At 50.4% G+C, this 15613-nt stretch overlaps 3 protein-coding genes across 4 annotated transcripts; 1 reads left to right on the forward strand and 2 right to left on the reverse strand.

Moving 5' to 3' along the window:
* Nucleotides 1-1315: 1315 nt before the first annotated feature.
* LOC142355165 (uncharacterized) lies at nucleotides 1316-1941 on the reverse strand. The gene is made up of 2 exons (XM_075407419.1): nucleotides 1671-1941; nucleotides 1316-1452 (listed from the first exon to the last, which is right to left on the reverse strand). Exons 1-2 carry the CDS (start codon nucleotides 1896-1898, stop codon nucleotides 1372-1374), a joined length of 309 nt encoding a protein of 102 aa, XP_075263534.1. The 5' UTR covers nucleotides 1899-1941; the 3' UTR covers nucleotides 1316-1371.
* Nucleotides 1942-6931: 4990 nt separating this feature from the next.
* Nucleotides 6932-10970, reverse strand: LOC142355164 (uncharacterized). 2 transcript variants are annotated; one of them, XM_075407418.1, is made up of 8 exons: nucleotides 10540-10970; nucleotides 9977-10092; nucleotides 9667-9777; nucleotides 9469-9570; nucleotides 8960-9233; nucleotides 8554-8879; nucleotides 8211-8397; nucleotides 6932-8120 (listed from the first exon to the last, which is right to left on the reverse strand). In XM_075407418.1, exons 3-8 carry the CDS (start codon nucleotides 9748-9750, stop codon nucleotides 7351-7353), a joined length of 1743 nt encoding a protein of 580 aa, XP_075263533.1. In that variant the 5' UTR covers nucleotides 9751-9777; nucleotides 9977-10092; nucleotides 10540-10970; the 3' UTR covers nucleotides 6932-7350. The 2 variants fall into 2 exon arrangements, with proteins under 2 accessions (XP_075263533.1, XP_075263532.1); XM_075407417.1 differs by having other exon boundaries at nucleotides 8960-9236.
* Nucleotides 10363-15556, forward strand: LOC142355166 (uncharacterized). The gene is made up of 16 exons (XM_075407420.1): nucleotides 10363-10507; nucleotides 10596-10948; nucleotides 11305-11562; nucleotides 11809-11871; nucleotides 11976-12083; nucleotides 12461-12607; nucleotides 12724-12830; nucleotides 12930-13023; nucleotides 13274-13336; nucleotides 13622-13712; nucleotides 13850-13947; nucleotides 14035-14217; nucleotides 14377-14454; nucleotides 14648-14719; nucleotides 14842-15070; nucleotides 15429-15556. The coding sequence occupies exons 1-16, from the start codon at nucleotides 10363-10365 to the stop codon at nucleotides 15473-15475; spliced, it is 2136 nt and encodes a 711-aa protein (XP_075263535.1). The 3' UTR covers nucleotides 15476-15556.
* Nucleotides 15557-15613: the final 57 nt, after the last annotated feature.

Raw genomic sequence — 15613 nt, forward strand, 5'->3', positions numbered from 1 at the left:
CGTCCGTTTATTTAGATCATGGTTGCTTTGGAGACTCACTGACAGTGGACATGATGATGTATTCCGTTCACTTGAGACTGAGCATACTATACATGTTGTCAATAGAAGAACTCCTGTGTCATAACACCTGCGTAAATTCGTTGATTTGAAAGCAACATGACAATTGATAAGAACCCCTCTGACCCGGTAGTCTGTTTCCCTTTCCAGAGTTATGGAAGGAAGCAAGCTGCAAGATCAATTAATCACAGGCAGTTAGCGTACATTGATAGATGCACATGCCAGGCAGTAGTTGTAGTGCTGGGAAGTAGTACATAGCGTCTAAGCTTGCACGTAGTAACCTAAATCTAAGCTCAGATCTCTCCTTGCAACAGACAGTGATATTTATCCTTCTCTTGTCGGTGTGAGAACACTTTAAGCGCCGGCTTACGCCGTCAATGTCTGTCCCCTGCACATGTCCCTATAACAAGCTGCCACAGGTGCACAAATGTCATGTCCACATATTAGATGCCGTCCAAGCATCAATGACCTCTCTGTTGCTGACGATTGCCATTCAAGGTAACAGACAAACTGTATCAATGTACGTGTTGATGGAGTTCCAGGCTTGGCCCCGCTCTGTCTGATGCGATTGGATGAAACTCAGAACTCTGACTAGGAACGGCTTTCCCTACATGTGTCACTGAATGTCAGATACTCCTGACAACCATGGCTGCGCAAGGGTAGGCTTAAGGTTTTCCAGTCCCATAGACTCGCCAATGTATGCGGATGGAAATGCTGATCTGCAAGAAGGCAACATATGTCCCACTGAAGCCTCCCCATTAATCAAGTGGGGAAGTCTATAGCGTTGCATGGGAGATGGACGGAGCCCTCAGCGATGAAAGGTTTCTCTGGGCCAATGCGCTACCCATTTGATACGTGATCGCGTTCAGGTTGGTCGGCGGCAGCAACGCCTCATGAGGTTTCAAGACCAAGTCGGCCCACTGTTCAATGTTAGACGGCTTTGCCACCCTCCTTCACATTAATGATCACCAGCTCCAGTGGTCAGCCTGAGTTGACAGCAGCTTAATCTGCGATGCACTCACAAACAGGGCCCTGCAACCCCCCCCCCCCCCCCCCCCCACACACACACACACACACGAAGATAAAAATGTCCCAACTCAGCCAGGGCTGGTCATGTGCATGAGATGTTCACATTCACGGAACATGCATTAGACACTGCGCCTGTTAACGCTGGCTCCAAACGGGCTATGTTCTCGAGCCAATACACTTGCATCTTCGGCGATGCGTTAAAACAATACACTGTTGCAAGTTTCTGTGAGAACTTCGTGCTGTTGGATTCCGAGCACAAGTGATTGATCGAAGTCCTTTCATACATTACCGATGGATGGTGCGCCGTGTGCAGTCTGTCATCTGCTGCTCGCCGTGGAGAAAACCGACAAAAAGAGCCGGGGTGAACTGCACCACACCAACCATGCAAACAAGTGAGGAGGAAATTTTACCCTGCTCTCCTGCAGCAGTACTTCTCTCTCTCTCTCTCTCTCTCTCTCTCACACACACACACACACACACACACACACACACACACAACTGCCACCACTCTCACACACGACTCCTGTGGTGAAGAAGCCATATTCAGCATCAGGGTGGGGCCGCTGCGAGGGTTCAACTCGTACCGCCATGGCTGTCTTGCCACTTGGTCCCAGAAACTTTTTGAACCAAGGTGAGGTATACATCGCTCCCACGACAGCTGCCGTTGAGCCTACTCCAGTCAACACGAAGCCCTTCAAGCCAGCTTCAGCAGCTTCTTGCATACAGCTCTTGATCCTCGCTTCGTGCTGGGCGCTGCGTGCCACGGAGGCCGCAGCTTCTTCCGCACGGGATGGACCGGGTGACTTGTCCATACTCCGGCCGTCTACAGAAAATCCCACGTGCCAACCTGTAGAAACTTGCCTGTGCAGAACCAATGTGAGCTTGGATGCTGCGATTGGACGGCCAAGCTATCAGTGGTGTGACAAGCTCGTGCAGAGTAACAGAGGATCCTCTCTTTCCTCAGACGTTTTGCTCGTGATGCTTTACCAATAGCCTAGCTAGAGAGCGATGGCCGCTAATATATTCAATGTATTAGTACTCGTACTCGCAGCCATTACTCAGTAGTAGCTCCTGGTAGTAGGTATTTGGCTTTTTGGTTTTTAGTGGCAATCCTTGGGATTAAGCGTTTGCATGTCAGTGTGTACAGTGTATGTGTACTGCACGCACGCGCATGTGCGTATATTGCATGTGTTTGTTCGTGCATGACCAGTGTGAGTGTGTGTATATATATGTGTGTGTGTGTGTGTGTGTGTTTGCATATGTGTGCGTATGCATGTGTCCATGCAGGGATGATCGGCCGGGCAGTGACCCATGGTCCACCCACCCGCAATTACATGGGCGTGGTCTCTTGTACTTTTAGTATTTCCGCAATACGAATCTGGCTTCTAGGAACCTACCCTAGCTAGGGGGCTGTGCACCCGCGAGAATCGCGATGTGTAATATAATATATGTTGCACCCCATGTAGAAAAATGGGAGATGTTATATGTATCCAGTGGATACATATCCACCCCGAAATATACCGAACTATACCCGAAAAACCTAAAAACCTGACACCCTAAAAACCCTAAAAGGACCCATGTACTCGTCCCATCGCCGCCCCCGTCCCTCCGTCTGCACTCTCCCGGGCTCGAACCCGGTACCTCTCGGACACGAGGCGAGCGCTCTAGCATGCATAGCTTCACGCACAGCTGCAGTGTCGCCATATTGTAGTCCATATAAAGCTATTCTTGACCGCGAGCCGCGGTGTTCCTGGGTGGATACAATTAAGATTGTATCCACTGGATACCTACAACATTTCCGTAGAAAAATGACCTGTGTTAACACAGGGTACCCCATGTAAACACAGGTCATATGGATGACCCATGTTAACATGGGTCATTTTGCTGTGACCCGTGTTAATACGGGTTATTGCGCACGACCCGTGTTAACGTGGGTCAAGGTCCGTACGGCATGTGTTAACACAGGGCAAAGTGGTTTGGCCCGTGTAAACACAGGTCAAACGGGCATGGCCCATGTTAACGCGGGCCAAAATGCATTTGCCTATGTTAACACGGGCTTTTTTATATAACCCATGTTTAAAAACATGGAATCCTAGTAAATCAACACTGGGCCTATGTTTACGGACAACACACAAACTCTTAATCCCAAGGATTGCCACCAAACACCAAAAAAAGCCGAATACATGTGACCTTTTACCTTAGTCCTTATCAGTTATCTCTATTCATGGCTGCAAAAAATACTACATCTATCCATGGGACACCACATCATACGTACCATAATATTGGAAACTGCCGGTATTTTCGGAAAATTATACTTTGCAATAATAATCCCAGAATGATCCTATTCGCCGAGTCTGAAGTTAACCTGGGCGGCCGTTGCAGCCCGTGTTAACACAGAACAAAAGGCAAAAGGCTGCTCTACCCATGCACGTTAACCCGGGATAACATGCGCAGACCCGTGTTAACACAGCCCGTACGGACCTTGACCCATGTTAACGCGGGTCATGCGCAATAACTCGTATTAACGGGTGATTGGATGACCCATGTTAACATGGGTCATTTGGAGATGACCCGTGTTAACATGGGGTACCCTGTGTTAACACGGGTCATTTTTCAACCGGGGGTGTAACATATATATATATACATACATATACATATATATACATACACATATACACACTTATATATATATATATATATATATATACATATATGTATATGTATGGGGCCTATAAGGTCAGGGGTGGGGGTCGCGGAGCTACCGCTCTAGTTTGTACAGTACACTAGTGCCTCGGGACTATTGGTAGTACGGTATTTCTACCACAGATTTTGTACCACAGGTCCCGAAGTCCCGCCCCCCTGATTTTTGGTAGAATTTTCATAAAATCCGAAAAAGTTAATGCGAGGCTGCGCTAGTCGCGCGACGGCAGCTGCAGATCGCGCGGCTGCATCAGCGGACAGCCCGCAGATATCGCAGCATGCACATCCGCACACATCCAGTGACGAGGATGTGATAGACCATGGGTAAAGGCAGCTGCGGCGGGCGGGGGATGTGCCGCAGGCGGACGGCGGCAACGCACGGCGATGCGGTCGCGGGGGTCGGATGCTAGCGCTGCACATCCCGGTCTTTAAAAATGAAAAAAATCCTGCAGGGGGTACAGAACAGCGGCCGTGCGGTCCGCGGCGCCTATGATCGCGCTGATGCGCCACCAGTTGGACCCCCAGGAAGATGCTGGACGGCCCAGCGATGCGAAACCCCGTTCACAGCGAGTCAATATGGGTATAAAGAGCAAATCGGACGAGGGGTCCCGACCACAGCGGTGGTGGCAGCGGCGTAGGGGGGGATCGCGCGGAGAGGGAGGTTTTTGAGCGCTGATTGCTGTGCGATTGCTCATGCATGACGTTCACAGCCTCGCACAGGAGGACTCAAATGTGCTCGGCAACACTGTAATTATCTTACATATGTTACTTTCAAAGAATCTGACGCTAGAAATGCAGAGCCTAGGAGCGGAAACGCGAGCATCGTTCGCAAATCTACGTCCCACCTAGCCCCATGGTCGAAATCTAGTCGATGATGGCACTCGCACCACGGCAGGGGCAATACGGCCCGGGCGAGGGCCGGACCGGTTAGTCATCTGAACTTTGGGTGTAAATGTACACTTTCAAACTGCTAAACCCCTGATCATGCCACCCTGTGAGTAGTGCTGGATGCACAAAAATGGGCTGTTTTTGTGGTAATTATACCACAAATGTGGTATAGTTACCACCAATAGTCCCGAGGCACTAGCTAGGACGACGTGTTGTACCGCACACATACGCGAAATCTAGTGACAGGACATCACTCTGCGCAGCTTGTTGTAAGGATGTACTGGTACTCGTAGGCAACGGGGAGTGATACATATATCGCAAGTCGCAAGGGTATGTACCTACGACACACCCGCGAATGGTGTCCTCAAATGAGGGTACCGGGTGCTTTCAATATATACTCTTGCTGGGCTAGCTGATTAGTTAGTAATGGATTCAGGAACGATTCCGGGAATCCCTGGTTCCCCCGGCCTCCTTTGTAGACTGGTTTCGGAGCCTATGAACCTGGCCCCGGGTTGTTTCCGGGCCAGGACGGTTCAGCTTTCGGCCGGGATGCAGTGTAAGGATGTACTCGACGGGGAGTGATACATGTAAATCGCAAGAGCATGAAGCTAGGGTACGATAGACCCGCGAATGGCCTGTCCTAAAATGAGGGTACGCGTTTCCGATACTTCTGCCGGGCCGGATTAGTACCGAATGCAGGAACGAGGAACGATTCTGGGACTTTAATTACAGTGTATATGTTAGGTGCAATTTGCATATTTGCGCAATATATATATTGCGCGTGCAATATACATATTGCGACAGCCGGTACGCAATATGTATATTGCGTACCGGCTATCGCAATATATATATTGCACGCGCAATATATATATTGCGGAAATATACAAATTGCACCTAACATATATAAAACGACAAGTGGCGCACGCACGGACACGGACCTTCCCGGGCCTTCTGCGGCCCGGACCCTTAAAATCACAATAATAATACTTAATTATAATACAATATTAATAATAAGCTGAACGTGACAAAAAACAAACAAACAAACAAACAAACATACATACATACATACAAACTGACACCATTTCACTTTTAATTAGAGAGAGAGAGAGAGATTAAAGCCTGGCACCGCCAGATTTGTACTTTTAATTAATAAGGATGTAAAAGAAAGTTTGCCCCGGTCTCCTTCTAATTATGCAGTAGGTAGTAGGTACCTAGAGACTACAGTACAGAGAGCTACAGTAAGGCTATTGTTCGCTAAAACTAACTTAAGCTTATTATTTCCAAAAGTGGCCAAATCGGCCATTTCCCTACTGTTCGCTAAAACTAACGTGGTACGTTTTCCTGCCAAGTTATTTCGACAGCCTCGATCCTATCGAAATAGCGGCTCTATAATTTCGACAGCCGAAATAGCGTTCCGAAATAGTGAGCCCGTCCGAATCGCTCCTGGCGTGGCAATTTGTGCCCGCCAGGAGGCCGGATGCCCCCATCCTCGCCGCGGATCGCGCGGAACCCCCCATCAACGCCGCGAGACGACACGCGCACGCCGATTTCGAATCTTTGAGGGTCGCGATAGGATTCAATAACGTTAGACAAACTAGAGAAGGCTACGGAACGCGCAGCACGACGCGGTGCGGCGAGCTGTGGGCGCTGCGCGCCCGTACCAGCAGCGCATGTTGTAGTCACGACAGTCGTGTTCGTTGACCGGGGTATTCAGGTATTCGCATTATTACAGTCATTGTATGTATGAATTTAATAATTTAGTTTTTGCGAACAGTACAGCCCCGACACCAGCCGAAAAACTTAAAAGTTATTTCGACGGCATAATCCTTGAAATCGAAATAAGCGTAAGTTAGTTTTAGCGAACAGTAGCCTAACTTCATGCGTACAACACTTGCAGCATATAATGTTAAATACATGGCTAGTAGCCGATTCGCCGTAGGCTTTGCAGTCGCTACCCTACCGACTACCGATGTGAAAGGTTGATTACATCCGGGGGGTCAGACTACCGATGTACCCTGTGCGTACTCCCCGCGCCCTGTTGCCCCCTGTAACCATCCCGTCACCGACTACCGATACCTGCACGTTAATTGCAAGCATTTTTGTACCTATGGGATTGGAATTGAGCGCTTGACTGGACCTGAGAGAGGTGGGTAGTAGGGACAAGAGGACATCGGAGTTTTGAACGAGCACAGTACAGTGGGGGTTTCCTCAATGTATATACTAGAAATGCAAGCGTATCAGAAGTATTTCATGCTGAGAGAACATTTGTAGCTCGTGCAGCTATGTGTCACGCGGCTTTGCACTAGATAGAACAGCCTACGGCACCCACGACACCGTTTATTGACTAGTCATGACACCAGCCCCAAATGCATCAGCCACCGACTCCATCATGGTATCCACAGGAGACTAGTAGTGGATGAGGAGTTTGGAAGGGCAAGATCCACTAGTGTAGCATGCTTCTAGAGTCTAGATCTCCATAAATGTAGCACATACAATAATGCCAAGCACAGTGCGATTGCCATCATGCTCACGCCTCCATAAAAAAGTTTTTTGCCTTGTGGCTGGCAGATGTATGATCTGGTATGCGCGCGCTTGGGTTGGCACCGGCATCTCCACCACGACCTCTGTTGCCTGTCTGCCGGGAACCCCCCCCAGGTTTCCTAGGTCGAGCCGCATCTACGGGTGGGTTCGCGCCTTCTTCAGAGGTTTAACCTGAGTGCGCCGCTGCAGGTCATCATCACTGTCATCATCAGAGTCTGAGAGAAGAACCCTACCCCTGAGCCGCGTTTGCGCGGGATGATGATATTGAATCTTGCTCGGACCTGGCTGTGCAGCCGTGCATGTGTCTGGCTGGTGAGTCCTCAGCTCGCTCTTGTCTTTTGACTTTGGCTGATGCATCCCAGTTGAATCAGCAAACCGCAGCGTATCAGTATGCTCACAGACAGCACTCTTCTCATCTGACTGGGCCCGAGCAACACGGGGTCTGATTTCGAACATCCCGTCCAGCAAGTGGCACAATTCTTTGGGAGGCTGCCAGTCATGTCCACTGTTGCGCCTATCCAAGGGCTCCGCGGAAGCAGCTCGTGCCGAAGGTGTAGATGATACTCTGACTGGCTCTGTGGATGCTGCCCTACGCATGTCGCGGGGCCTTGCTGAGCTGCCACTCGCAAGCTGGTTTATCCGAAGAACATCTTTGCCGTGTGGCTGCAATTGCCGAGCTGGCTGTTCTGGCTTTGCCTGCTCGTCCTCAAGCTCACCTGTCCTCGTGGACAGATCATTCAGCAGTGTGGTGTCTGATGGTCTGCTGATGCCTGTCTCTGGCGGATCTCTGTCAGCAGGTAATGTCGTGGGGTTTGTCGATGTAGCACTATCATGGCTACACATTTGTTCCACACTTAGGCAGTTCTCCATCTGACTGTAACCTGCCGGGTGGTCCTCAAACATAGCTGCAGGAGCAAAACACAAAATGTCGGATTCGCGACTGCATGGCCATCAAGGGACTCCGACAACATATGCAAAATTACAGAGCAACTTACCATTCTCAGTGAGATTCTGAAAGTGTACTGAGAACCAATCTGCGAGAGGATCAGGCTCAGCCTGAATGCTTCCGCTGTCAGGCGAGCGTGCCAGCTTGCTCCCAATCTCCTGCTGGTTTGCACGGGAAACTTGATGTCCAGCACGAGAGCTGCTCATATCGTGGGATTCGGTTCGCTTGCAGACCTCCTGTACAAAAAGAAAGCATTGGACCAAAACATCAACCACAATAGAGTTGGTAAATTTGCTGAAACTCAATATGAATCTTTCTATGAAACGCGTTCACAGCTCTCTGACAAATGCACCCGCATCACCAACAGCAAGAATGTGGTTCCGAGGACGCACTCCCTGAGCCGCAACATCTGTGTCACTCAGGGCATCTTTGCGATGCCGTGTCCTGGTATCCCGGGCGCTGTCCTCAGATCCGGCAGAGGCGACTTTTTCACTGCTGCTTGCAGGCTGTCTTCGGAGGACTGGCTCAGCTGCGTTCTTTGAAACAGCTGATTTGGAAGCATAGGGTCGAGGAGGGGCCTTCCGCTTGTTTGTGGCCTTAGGTCGCCAGGAGCCCTTTCCGAGATACTTCCACGCTCGCGTTTTGTAGTCACCGTACCAAATGCGGGTGCTGGTTTTGGGAACCAACTCAAGGGTGCTGTCCTCATCCTCTGTAACACCTTCAGAAAACAAGGACTGTATCAGTGAGCCCCTAATTCCAAGTCTGCACCCACAACGCCGAAGTTTCTCAGTTTCCTACCTGGAAATGTAATCAAAACTTCAGTAGCTCGTTCTTTCACAATACGTGCTTGGAACCATATATTGGATCCAGGCTTCATTTCCATCATCGGGCGTTGATTAATGCGGATGAAGTTGGCTGGTCGTACATGCTTCCTCCTCCGCGCGCGTCGTCTCGAAAGCTTGTTCTCCCCAGACGTACCAGACGGCTCGTCGCTATGATCACTTTCATCTGTGCTGCTTGACTCTGTGGAATCTCCCGAGTCCCAACGTTCACTAACACTTGGACTGGTATCCTGCTTTTGAAAAGAAACAGCATTGGCAGCAAAAACACAAGGTCAGTGGGACACCTGATACACGACAATAAAACAACTGCTCTAGCAGCTAGTGCCACAGCTATGCAGGACAACACGACTATGCGGTGGACAGAACTGGTGACAGAACAACTGGATAGCACATGCAGATGACATTAAGTCAGACAAGAACAGAGAGTTTGACAGAATGACTCCGTTGACAGGCATAACTCTTCACCTGTGCGCCATCACTCTCCCCAGCAGAGTCATTGGGAGAGCTGGGGCGGTGACATTTCTGGGATGCATGCACAATCATCCCGAACCCACATCTTCTGCACGCCTACAAAACGAAAGCCGTTTGCCTTTCAGGCACTTTCAACGTGCAATGAGGATGGAAGAAATGCTCAGATGCCATGCACAAGCAGATAGACCGCACCTCATTGGTTAGGCTATTCGTCACGCCGCAGTTGCGGCAGCGTGACCGTTCTTTCGAGGCTTTATCATGCTTGGATGTCGCCATATCAATGGTCCTATGTTCATGTCCTTCCTGTGTTGTTGCGGAGGAGAGGGTGACGAGTTAGCTGAGAGAAAATATGGCAAACGACTTGGATCCCATTTGGATCCTTGCAAGTACAGCTTATGCCATTGCAGATCTATTCACCAGGAACAGCAGAACAGGGCGCATTGCAACTAGCATTATGCCTCAGCGCTTCACAGCCAGATAGGCAAGCAGCTGTGAAACGCACCAGTGCATAGGCGGTTGAGAAGTCTGGCAGAAGTCTGGCATGAGGAGAACTTCAATGACTGGCACCTAACCATAGAAATGGATGGGCAGGCCAGACATAGGACAACAGCGTAGATCCTGCGCAAGACAAAGAAGCAGCCCACCAGTTAACTTGCGAAGGTTAGCACTCCGGAAGGGGCGGCATCGTCATGGAGGCTGTTTTCCTCCACAGGTGCCAAAGTCTATCAGTACTTCCACACTGCCCGCCCCAACAGATGGGAACGCCTACTGTCAGCGTTGACCACAGCAAGTTTGCGAGCTACATAACACGAACTCTGAAACCTCTGTCTGTGTAACCTTATCTCTTGTATGAACTGAGTCCTGGCGTGGTCTGCGTGGTTCACGGGAATGTCCAGATTCTTCCCGCTCAAACGAAGCCGTCAGGGAGGGCCATTAGCGGTGGAGGCGACCATGGAGAATCTAGCATCGGCGCAAACACCTGTGCCGCGGTTCCCTACTGCCAGCCCACATATTCGGTGTATGGATTTGTGCGGCTAGTAGGTGCGGCGGGGTGTTGAGGCTCACCTGCGCAGTGTGTGGTAACTGGTAGGGTGCCTGTAGCTTGTAGGGCTACACAACAGTGTACACGTACAGCCGGAGTGGTACGCCGGCCGCCAAACCAGGTCTCTGTTTGTCGAGCAAGAATTCAGTCGCTCTTTCCCACACTCCTGAGAGGGCATGCAATGCTGCGGCTGGAGTGACCTCTAGAACCTTCGAAACTACCGGACGGTCGCGACAAAAACTCCAACAGAAGATAACGGCCGGAACCGGTCAAGATCGAGAGAGTGACACGTCACGTCTACCAATATCGCAGAGCCACAGGAGTCGCGCAGGGCCTGGCAGTGGCGGCCATCGATTTGATTTGGAGCATGAACTTCATGTGACAGACAGGAAATTGTTGCATATGATAGCAGCGCCGTTAGATGATACCCGAGTCTGCGTAGCGCTAACTAAGTTTCCTTCTGCGCACTTGGCCACAGCAAAGGCTCGGAGAGGTTTCGTTCGTTGCCGCCGGTTGCGGCAACAGTCCTGTTTCAGCGCTCTCTAGCCAGGTGACATGCGAGATCTGATCATGAGTACGAGTACAGTACTACTGTACTAGTATCTCCTAGAGGTATAGGCCGGTATGTTACCCTGGGTCTACGGTAGGGTAGGTTCTAGGTACCCTACCCTAGGATAGGTAGTGACGAGGTAATTACATACAAAATTGTAGGGTAGGTAGTGGGTACTAGGTACCCTACCGGCCCACCTACCCGTAGCTTTGTGATCGTTCCATTTGTATCACTGTAGGTAGCCAGTGCGGTCCGTCACAACCACAAACCAGCTTGGCAGCCTTTTGTAACCGAAACCTTAGCCTTCAAAGCAGCCTTGGATCAGTCGTGTCCCCAGTCCAGCAGCATAGTTCGTTCAGTTCAACTCGACAGGATGCAGGTCATTACTGGTGTCGCTGGCTTCAAGCAGATTGTCAGGCTGGCAGCGCGTTACTTTTACTGTGGACAGGTCCCACCTCCAGAGACAACAGGAAAGGGTGGTACCACAAGGAAGAAGGTGCGCTTTCAAGCATCACACATCATCGTCACCTGTCTGTTTATTGAATACCAGAGCAGGCTTGTCCTTGAGAGTTCCCACCCTTGCATTGCTACGGCTGCAGATAGCACACAGACCCACACAAGTACCTGTTGCATGACAATTGGTAGATCAATGATCATGATGGCACCACTGACCAGACAGTTGATCTGCTGGTTTCTGTTCGGTGATGCCGTACTCTGACATGCGTATTGGTGACTGCGACAGGTCAATGTCACTGGACTGGCTGTGGTTACCTTGGATGCATTGACACGGCGGGAATGGATCGAGGTGGTTCCTGAGGACTCTCTCCATCCATGTATGCTTCCCAATACTCCTCAATTTCGTCCCTGACAACCGCAGTGATATTATCCCGGTCCCCTATGCTTCTGCAGGAGGAGCGTTTGGCAGAGGAGTTGAAACTCCATCCTCAGTTGCTGCGAAGGACGTTGAAGGAGCTAGAGGTTCAGCAGTTTGTGCAACGAGAGCACCGTAAATTCAAGGTCCGTAGCCCTTTTGCCTGACTACCACTCGAAAGGCAGTGGGACAAAAGGCGACAGGGTCCGTGACTCAGGTCCACTGACTATTTGAACAGTAGAGTGTTGGAGCAGTGGACTAAACAGGCGATAGCCTTGATGCCCCTTGTGTATCTCTGGCGGTAGCCAGGCGTTTCACTGCTACTAGAGTGTGGGAGCAGGGCGTGGGGGATCTCAGTGACGTGCCTATCCCGAAACATTACAACTGACCAAGTTCCTTTCTGTTTGCGGTCTAGTGCTGATGGACATTTTCTTTTGTAGCTCGGTGTTGCAATCGTGTAGGCAAACAAGTGCAGACACAAGAGTGTGGATCTTATATGGCTTGTGCTCGGTCTGCACCATAGGATCATCAGAAGGCTTTGCAGGCCGAGGGGTCTGGAGAGGGAAGAAAGCCATTGCATTCCAAGACACAGACAATATGCTGCATCAACTACCCGCGCGCACTGGAGGTGGTGCAGTTGCGCATATACCTTATGCGGAAAAAGCTCAATGTATGTGTACCTGCCCCCCCCCCCCCCCCCCCCCCACACACACACACACTGTAGTTGCATATTTGCAACAGGCAGTAGGGTCAATCGGGTTTGTTCTGTTTTGTGTGTCTTGAAAGGATGAGCTTGAAGAAGCTGACCCAGTGATGAAGTACAAGTGCCCAAAATGCTCCAAAACATACTCTGCCATGGATGCCCTACGTCTCATAGACTTCATGACCAGCAGGTATGGCTTGGCAACCCCATCAGCCATTTGCCTCGACCCCTCTGGCACTGCGTTGGTTCGGAAGCAGAGGTGAGGTTTGTATCTGCATGGCACTCGCAGATTCCGATGTGAAGACTGCTCAACTGAGTTGGAGCAAGCACTGGGAAGCAGTGGTGAGACAGGGGATGATGAGCAGCGGCGAGCCCGAAAGCAGGTCAACCTGCCGGTTCTACTGTGCCTATGTGCTTCTGTTCTTGCCCCTTTCACATCGTATCTGCCTCCCACACCTCTGCACGTCCCGCAGTTGTGGAATCTTCGCTGCAGTGCATCCACTGTTTCCTCTTCACCTGTGACAGTCACCTCACCCTCGCCTAAGGCGATGTTCCCGTTTTTCCGCTAGCCCCTTTCTCTGTGATCCCCCTCACCACTGCATTGACATTCCTTGAGATTCTTTGGAAATATAGGCATTACAGAAGCTTAAAAGTCGCATGGAGGCGCAGCTAAAGCCACTAATGGATCAGCTCAAGGTAGGTTGCTGCCACCAGTGTTTCGTTTTCCACACGCTCCGCACTGATTTGCGAGTTCAATCTAGCCAACAATCTAGCCATCAAATCCACTGTTTCATTTCACTTCAGCCATAGAGGGGGGTATCGTGGCGTGCTGCGTACAGTTATCGTATCCTGCATGCCGTTGATCCCACGGGTGTCGGTAGACTCGCCTACTTCATATCCTGCAGTCAGTAGAGACCATCTCTGTAAGACGTATTCGCCTTGGAGGTCACACTTGGCCTTGTGTGTCCCTGTTGTGTGTAGGCTGTTAAAGATCTCGACCCACCAGACTATGGGAGCCATCAAGACTGGTCAAGGGAGCAGAGCTTTATTCGTCTGCAGAAGTCTGGCAAAGGTGAAATGATGGATTGTGCTGTTGCCTACAATCAACAGTCACTTTCTTCATGTGGATTATCTGTGCATACTGTGCTGGCAACTGCACCGTGCTATGCCTGCACGCACCATGTGTACTGAGTCAACGGATGTTTACAGCTGCCAACCCTATCGGCTCTGGAAGTAAAGGTGCTGCTGGTGGAGTGCAATCATTGGAGCCGTACTGGTCTGATAAAACACAAGTGGAGGTTGAAGTGGTGCGTTTTGATTGCTATGAGTATTCTAATGGTGTGTGCTTTGAGAAGGGGCCAAACTACAGGGTTAATCCTGTACTGTGGTGTCAGGGTTCCGAAGTGTTGACAGACACGACTGCACCTTCAAGTTTTTCTACAAAGGAGAAGGAAATGCCCGCCTGGATGATTTCTGAAGCAGATCGTGTGAAGGCGTCGACAGAAGACTCTCGAATCAAGCAGGCGCAGGTTGAACAACATGACAGCACAGCTGATCCAGACAGGAGGCTCCATGAGGTGTGAGGCAATACATGTGTACAGTGAAAGTTCCATGGGCGTGGCCCTTCATAGTTTGGTATCATATTGCAATTTTGTACCTCAATTCAATCCACTGTTGAACAGGCAGTGGCCAGACAATTCTTGCTGTGCTGATTCCGTGATTTTGCGTGCAAGCAGGAGTTTGTTAGACAGTACATGCAAGAAGTGCAGCAGCGCAAAGCACTCAGCGCTATGCGGCGACATGATGCACCAGAGGTGCAGCCTGGAGACAACTGTCCTAGACGCCATGCTCATTGGTTATGCACAATTTATGGGGCCAAGGATGGAAACTGTACCTCCCAGGTTTCCCGACTCTTGAGCGAAAACACTATTTCTGCTCTGTACTGTGGTCTGCGGTTCCTCAGTACTTTCTAAATACGTGCATGCATAAATGTGATGGATTCCACAGGCCAAAACAGAATTTCCGCCATTGAAGCGTGCAAAATCTGAGCATCCAACATTCAGCACTGGAGGTGTAAAGGTAGTTCGTCATCTACATATGATGGTCAGGGGCAATGTTCTGTCATCCAAGATATGCTGCACCTGGTTGTTCACCGCCCATATGTGTTTGACCATTGCTTCGGCTGCCCATGTGGTCTTTAGGAAGAGCGTGACAGTTCAGTGGAGGCTACGCATGCACAAGATGACACTGTCACATGGGAGGAGGCACACACAGATGGTCGAGCTCTTGTAAAGCACGACTCCATTGAGTGGGAAGATGCTGACGGGAACCTAGGTGGCACTGGTGAGGGCACGCCTACTCAGGACCCCATGCAGGGGGGGACAACAAGGCAGGTTGCCAATCCCATGGGAGACTCCCTTCCTGGAAAAGGTATGCTGCGCCTGGCTGCGCTGTATTCCACTCTTGTTTTTTCTGCCCTGCCGCGCCGCTGGCGGCGGCCCGTATCATCAACTAAATCATTGGTGGGGTTAGCGGTACACTCTGAGAATCTAGCTAGTTGTGCTCTGTACACCCCGGAACACTCCCAAGCGTCTCGACATTCTAGGCATCTGAACCGGCGAACTTGATCACGTCTGAACAACATGTGGATTTCACTGCAAAGTACTCCGTAAAAGCTTCGTATCACTGGCATTGTGCAACTGGACACTAATGCTCTGCCGTGCATCTTGCACGAGCATGCTGCCAAATGTGGGTGCTCTGATTTGATGTTTACATTTTCTTGGTGCAGTGGAAGATGCAGATGAAGACGACCTGGAATGGGAGGATCCTCAGTGAACCACCACCTACAATGCCTTATCTTATGTACAAGTTACGCAGTCCTCAGAAACATCGGCATGTAACAAATCCAAATGCGCCATGTGCAGTACAGCAGAGAGCGACAACCTCTGTTCTTTTTCCTTCCGTCACAAGTTT

The sequence above is a fragment of the Convolutriloba macropyga genome, unplaced genomic scaffold (genome assembly GCF_964194025.1).
Source record: "Convolutriloba macropyga unplaced genomic scaffold, txConMacr16.3 SCAFFOLD_1672, whole genome shotgun sequence".
NCBI classification, from domain to species: domain Eukaryota; kingdom Metazoa; phylum Xenacoelomorpha; order Acoela; family Convolutidae; genus Convolutriloba; species Convolutriloba macropyga.

Excerpts from the sequence above, each read along its gene's own strand:
- LOC142355166 (XM_075407420.1), top strand. The coding sequence starts at position 10,363 with ATGTCCAGATTCTTCCCGCTCAAACGAAGCCGTCAGGGAGGGCCATTA. Across the intron at positions 10,508-10,595 it reads TCGGTGTATGGATTTGTGCG|TGTACACGTACAGCCGGAGT; the intron begins GCTAGTAGGTGC and ends GCTACACAACAG. Across the intron at positions 12,084-12,460 it reads GAGAGCACCGTAAATTCAAG|GATCATCAGAAGGCTTTGCA; the intron begins GTCCGTAGCCCT and ends TCTGCACCATAG.
- LOC142355164 (XM_075407417.1), bottom strand. The coding sequence starts at position 9,750 with ATGGCGACATCCAAGCATGATAAAGCCTCGAAAGAACGGTCACGCTGC. Across the intron at positions 9,571-9,666 it reads CGAATAGCCTAACCAATGAG|GCGTGCAGAAGATGTGGGTT; the intron begins GTGCGGTCTATC and ends TTCGTTTTGTAG. Across the intron at positions 8,880-8,959 it reads AGTTTTGATTACATTTCCAG|GTGTTACAGAGGATGAGGAC; the intron begins GTAGGAAACTGA and ends TGTTTTCTGAAG.
- LOC142355165 (XM_075407419.1), bottom strand. The coding sequence starts at position 1,898 with ATGGACAAGTCACCCGGTCCATCCCGTGCGGAAGAAGCTGCGGCCTCC. Across the intron at positions 1,453-1,670 it reads GTGGCAAGACAGCCATGGCG|TTCACCCCGGCTCTTTTTGT; the intron begins GTACGAGTTGAA and ends GGTGTGGTGCAG.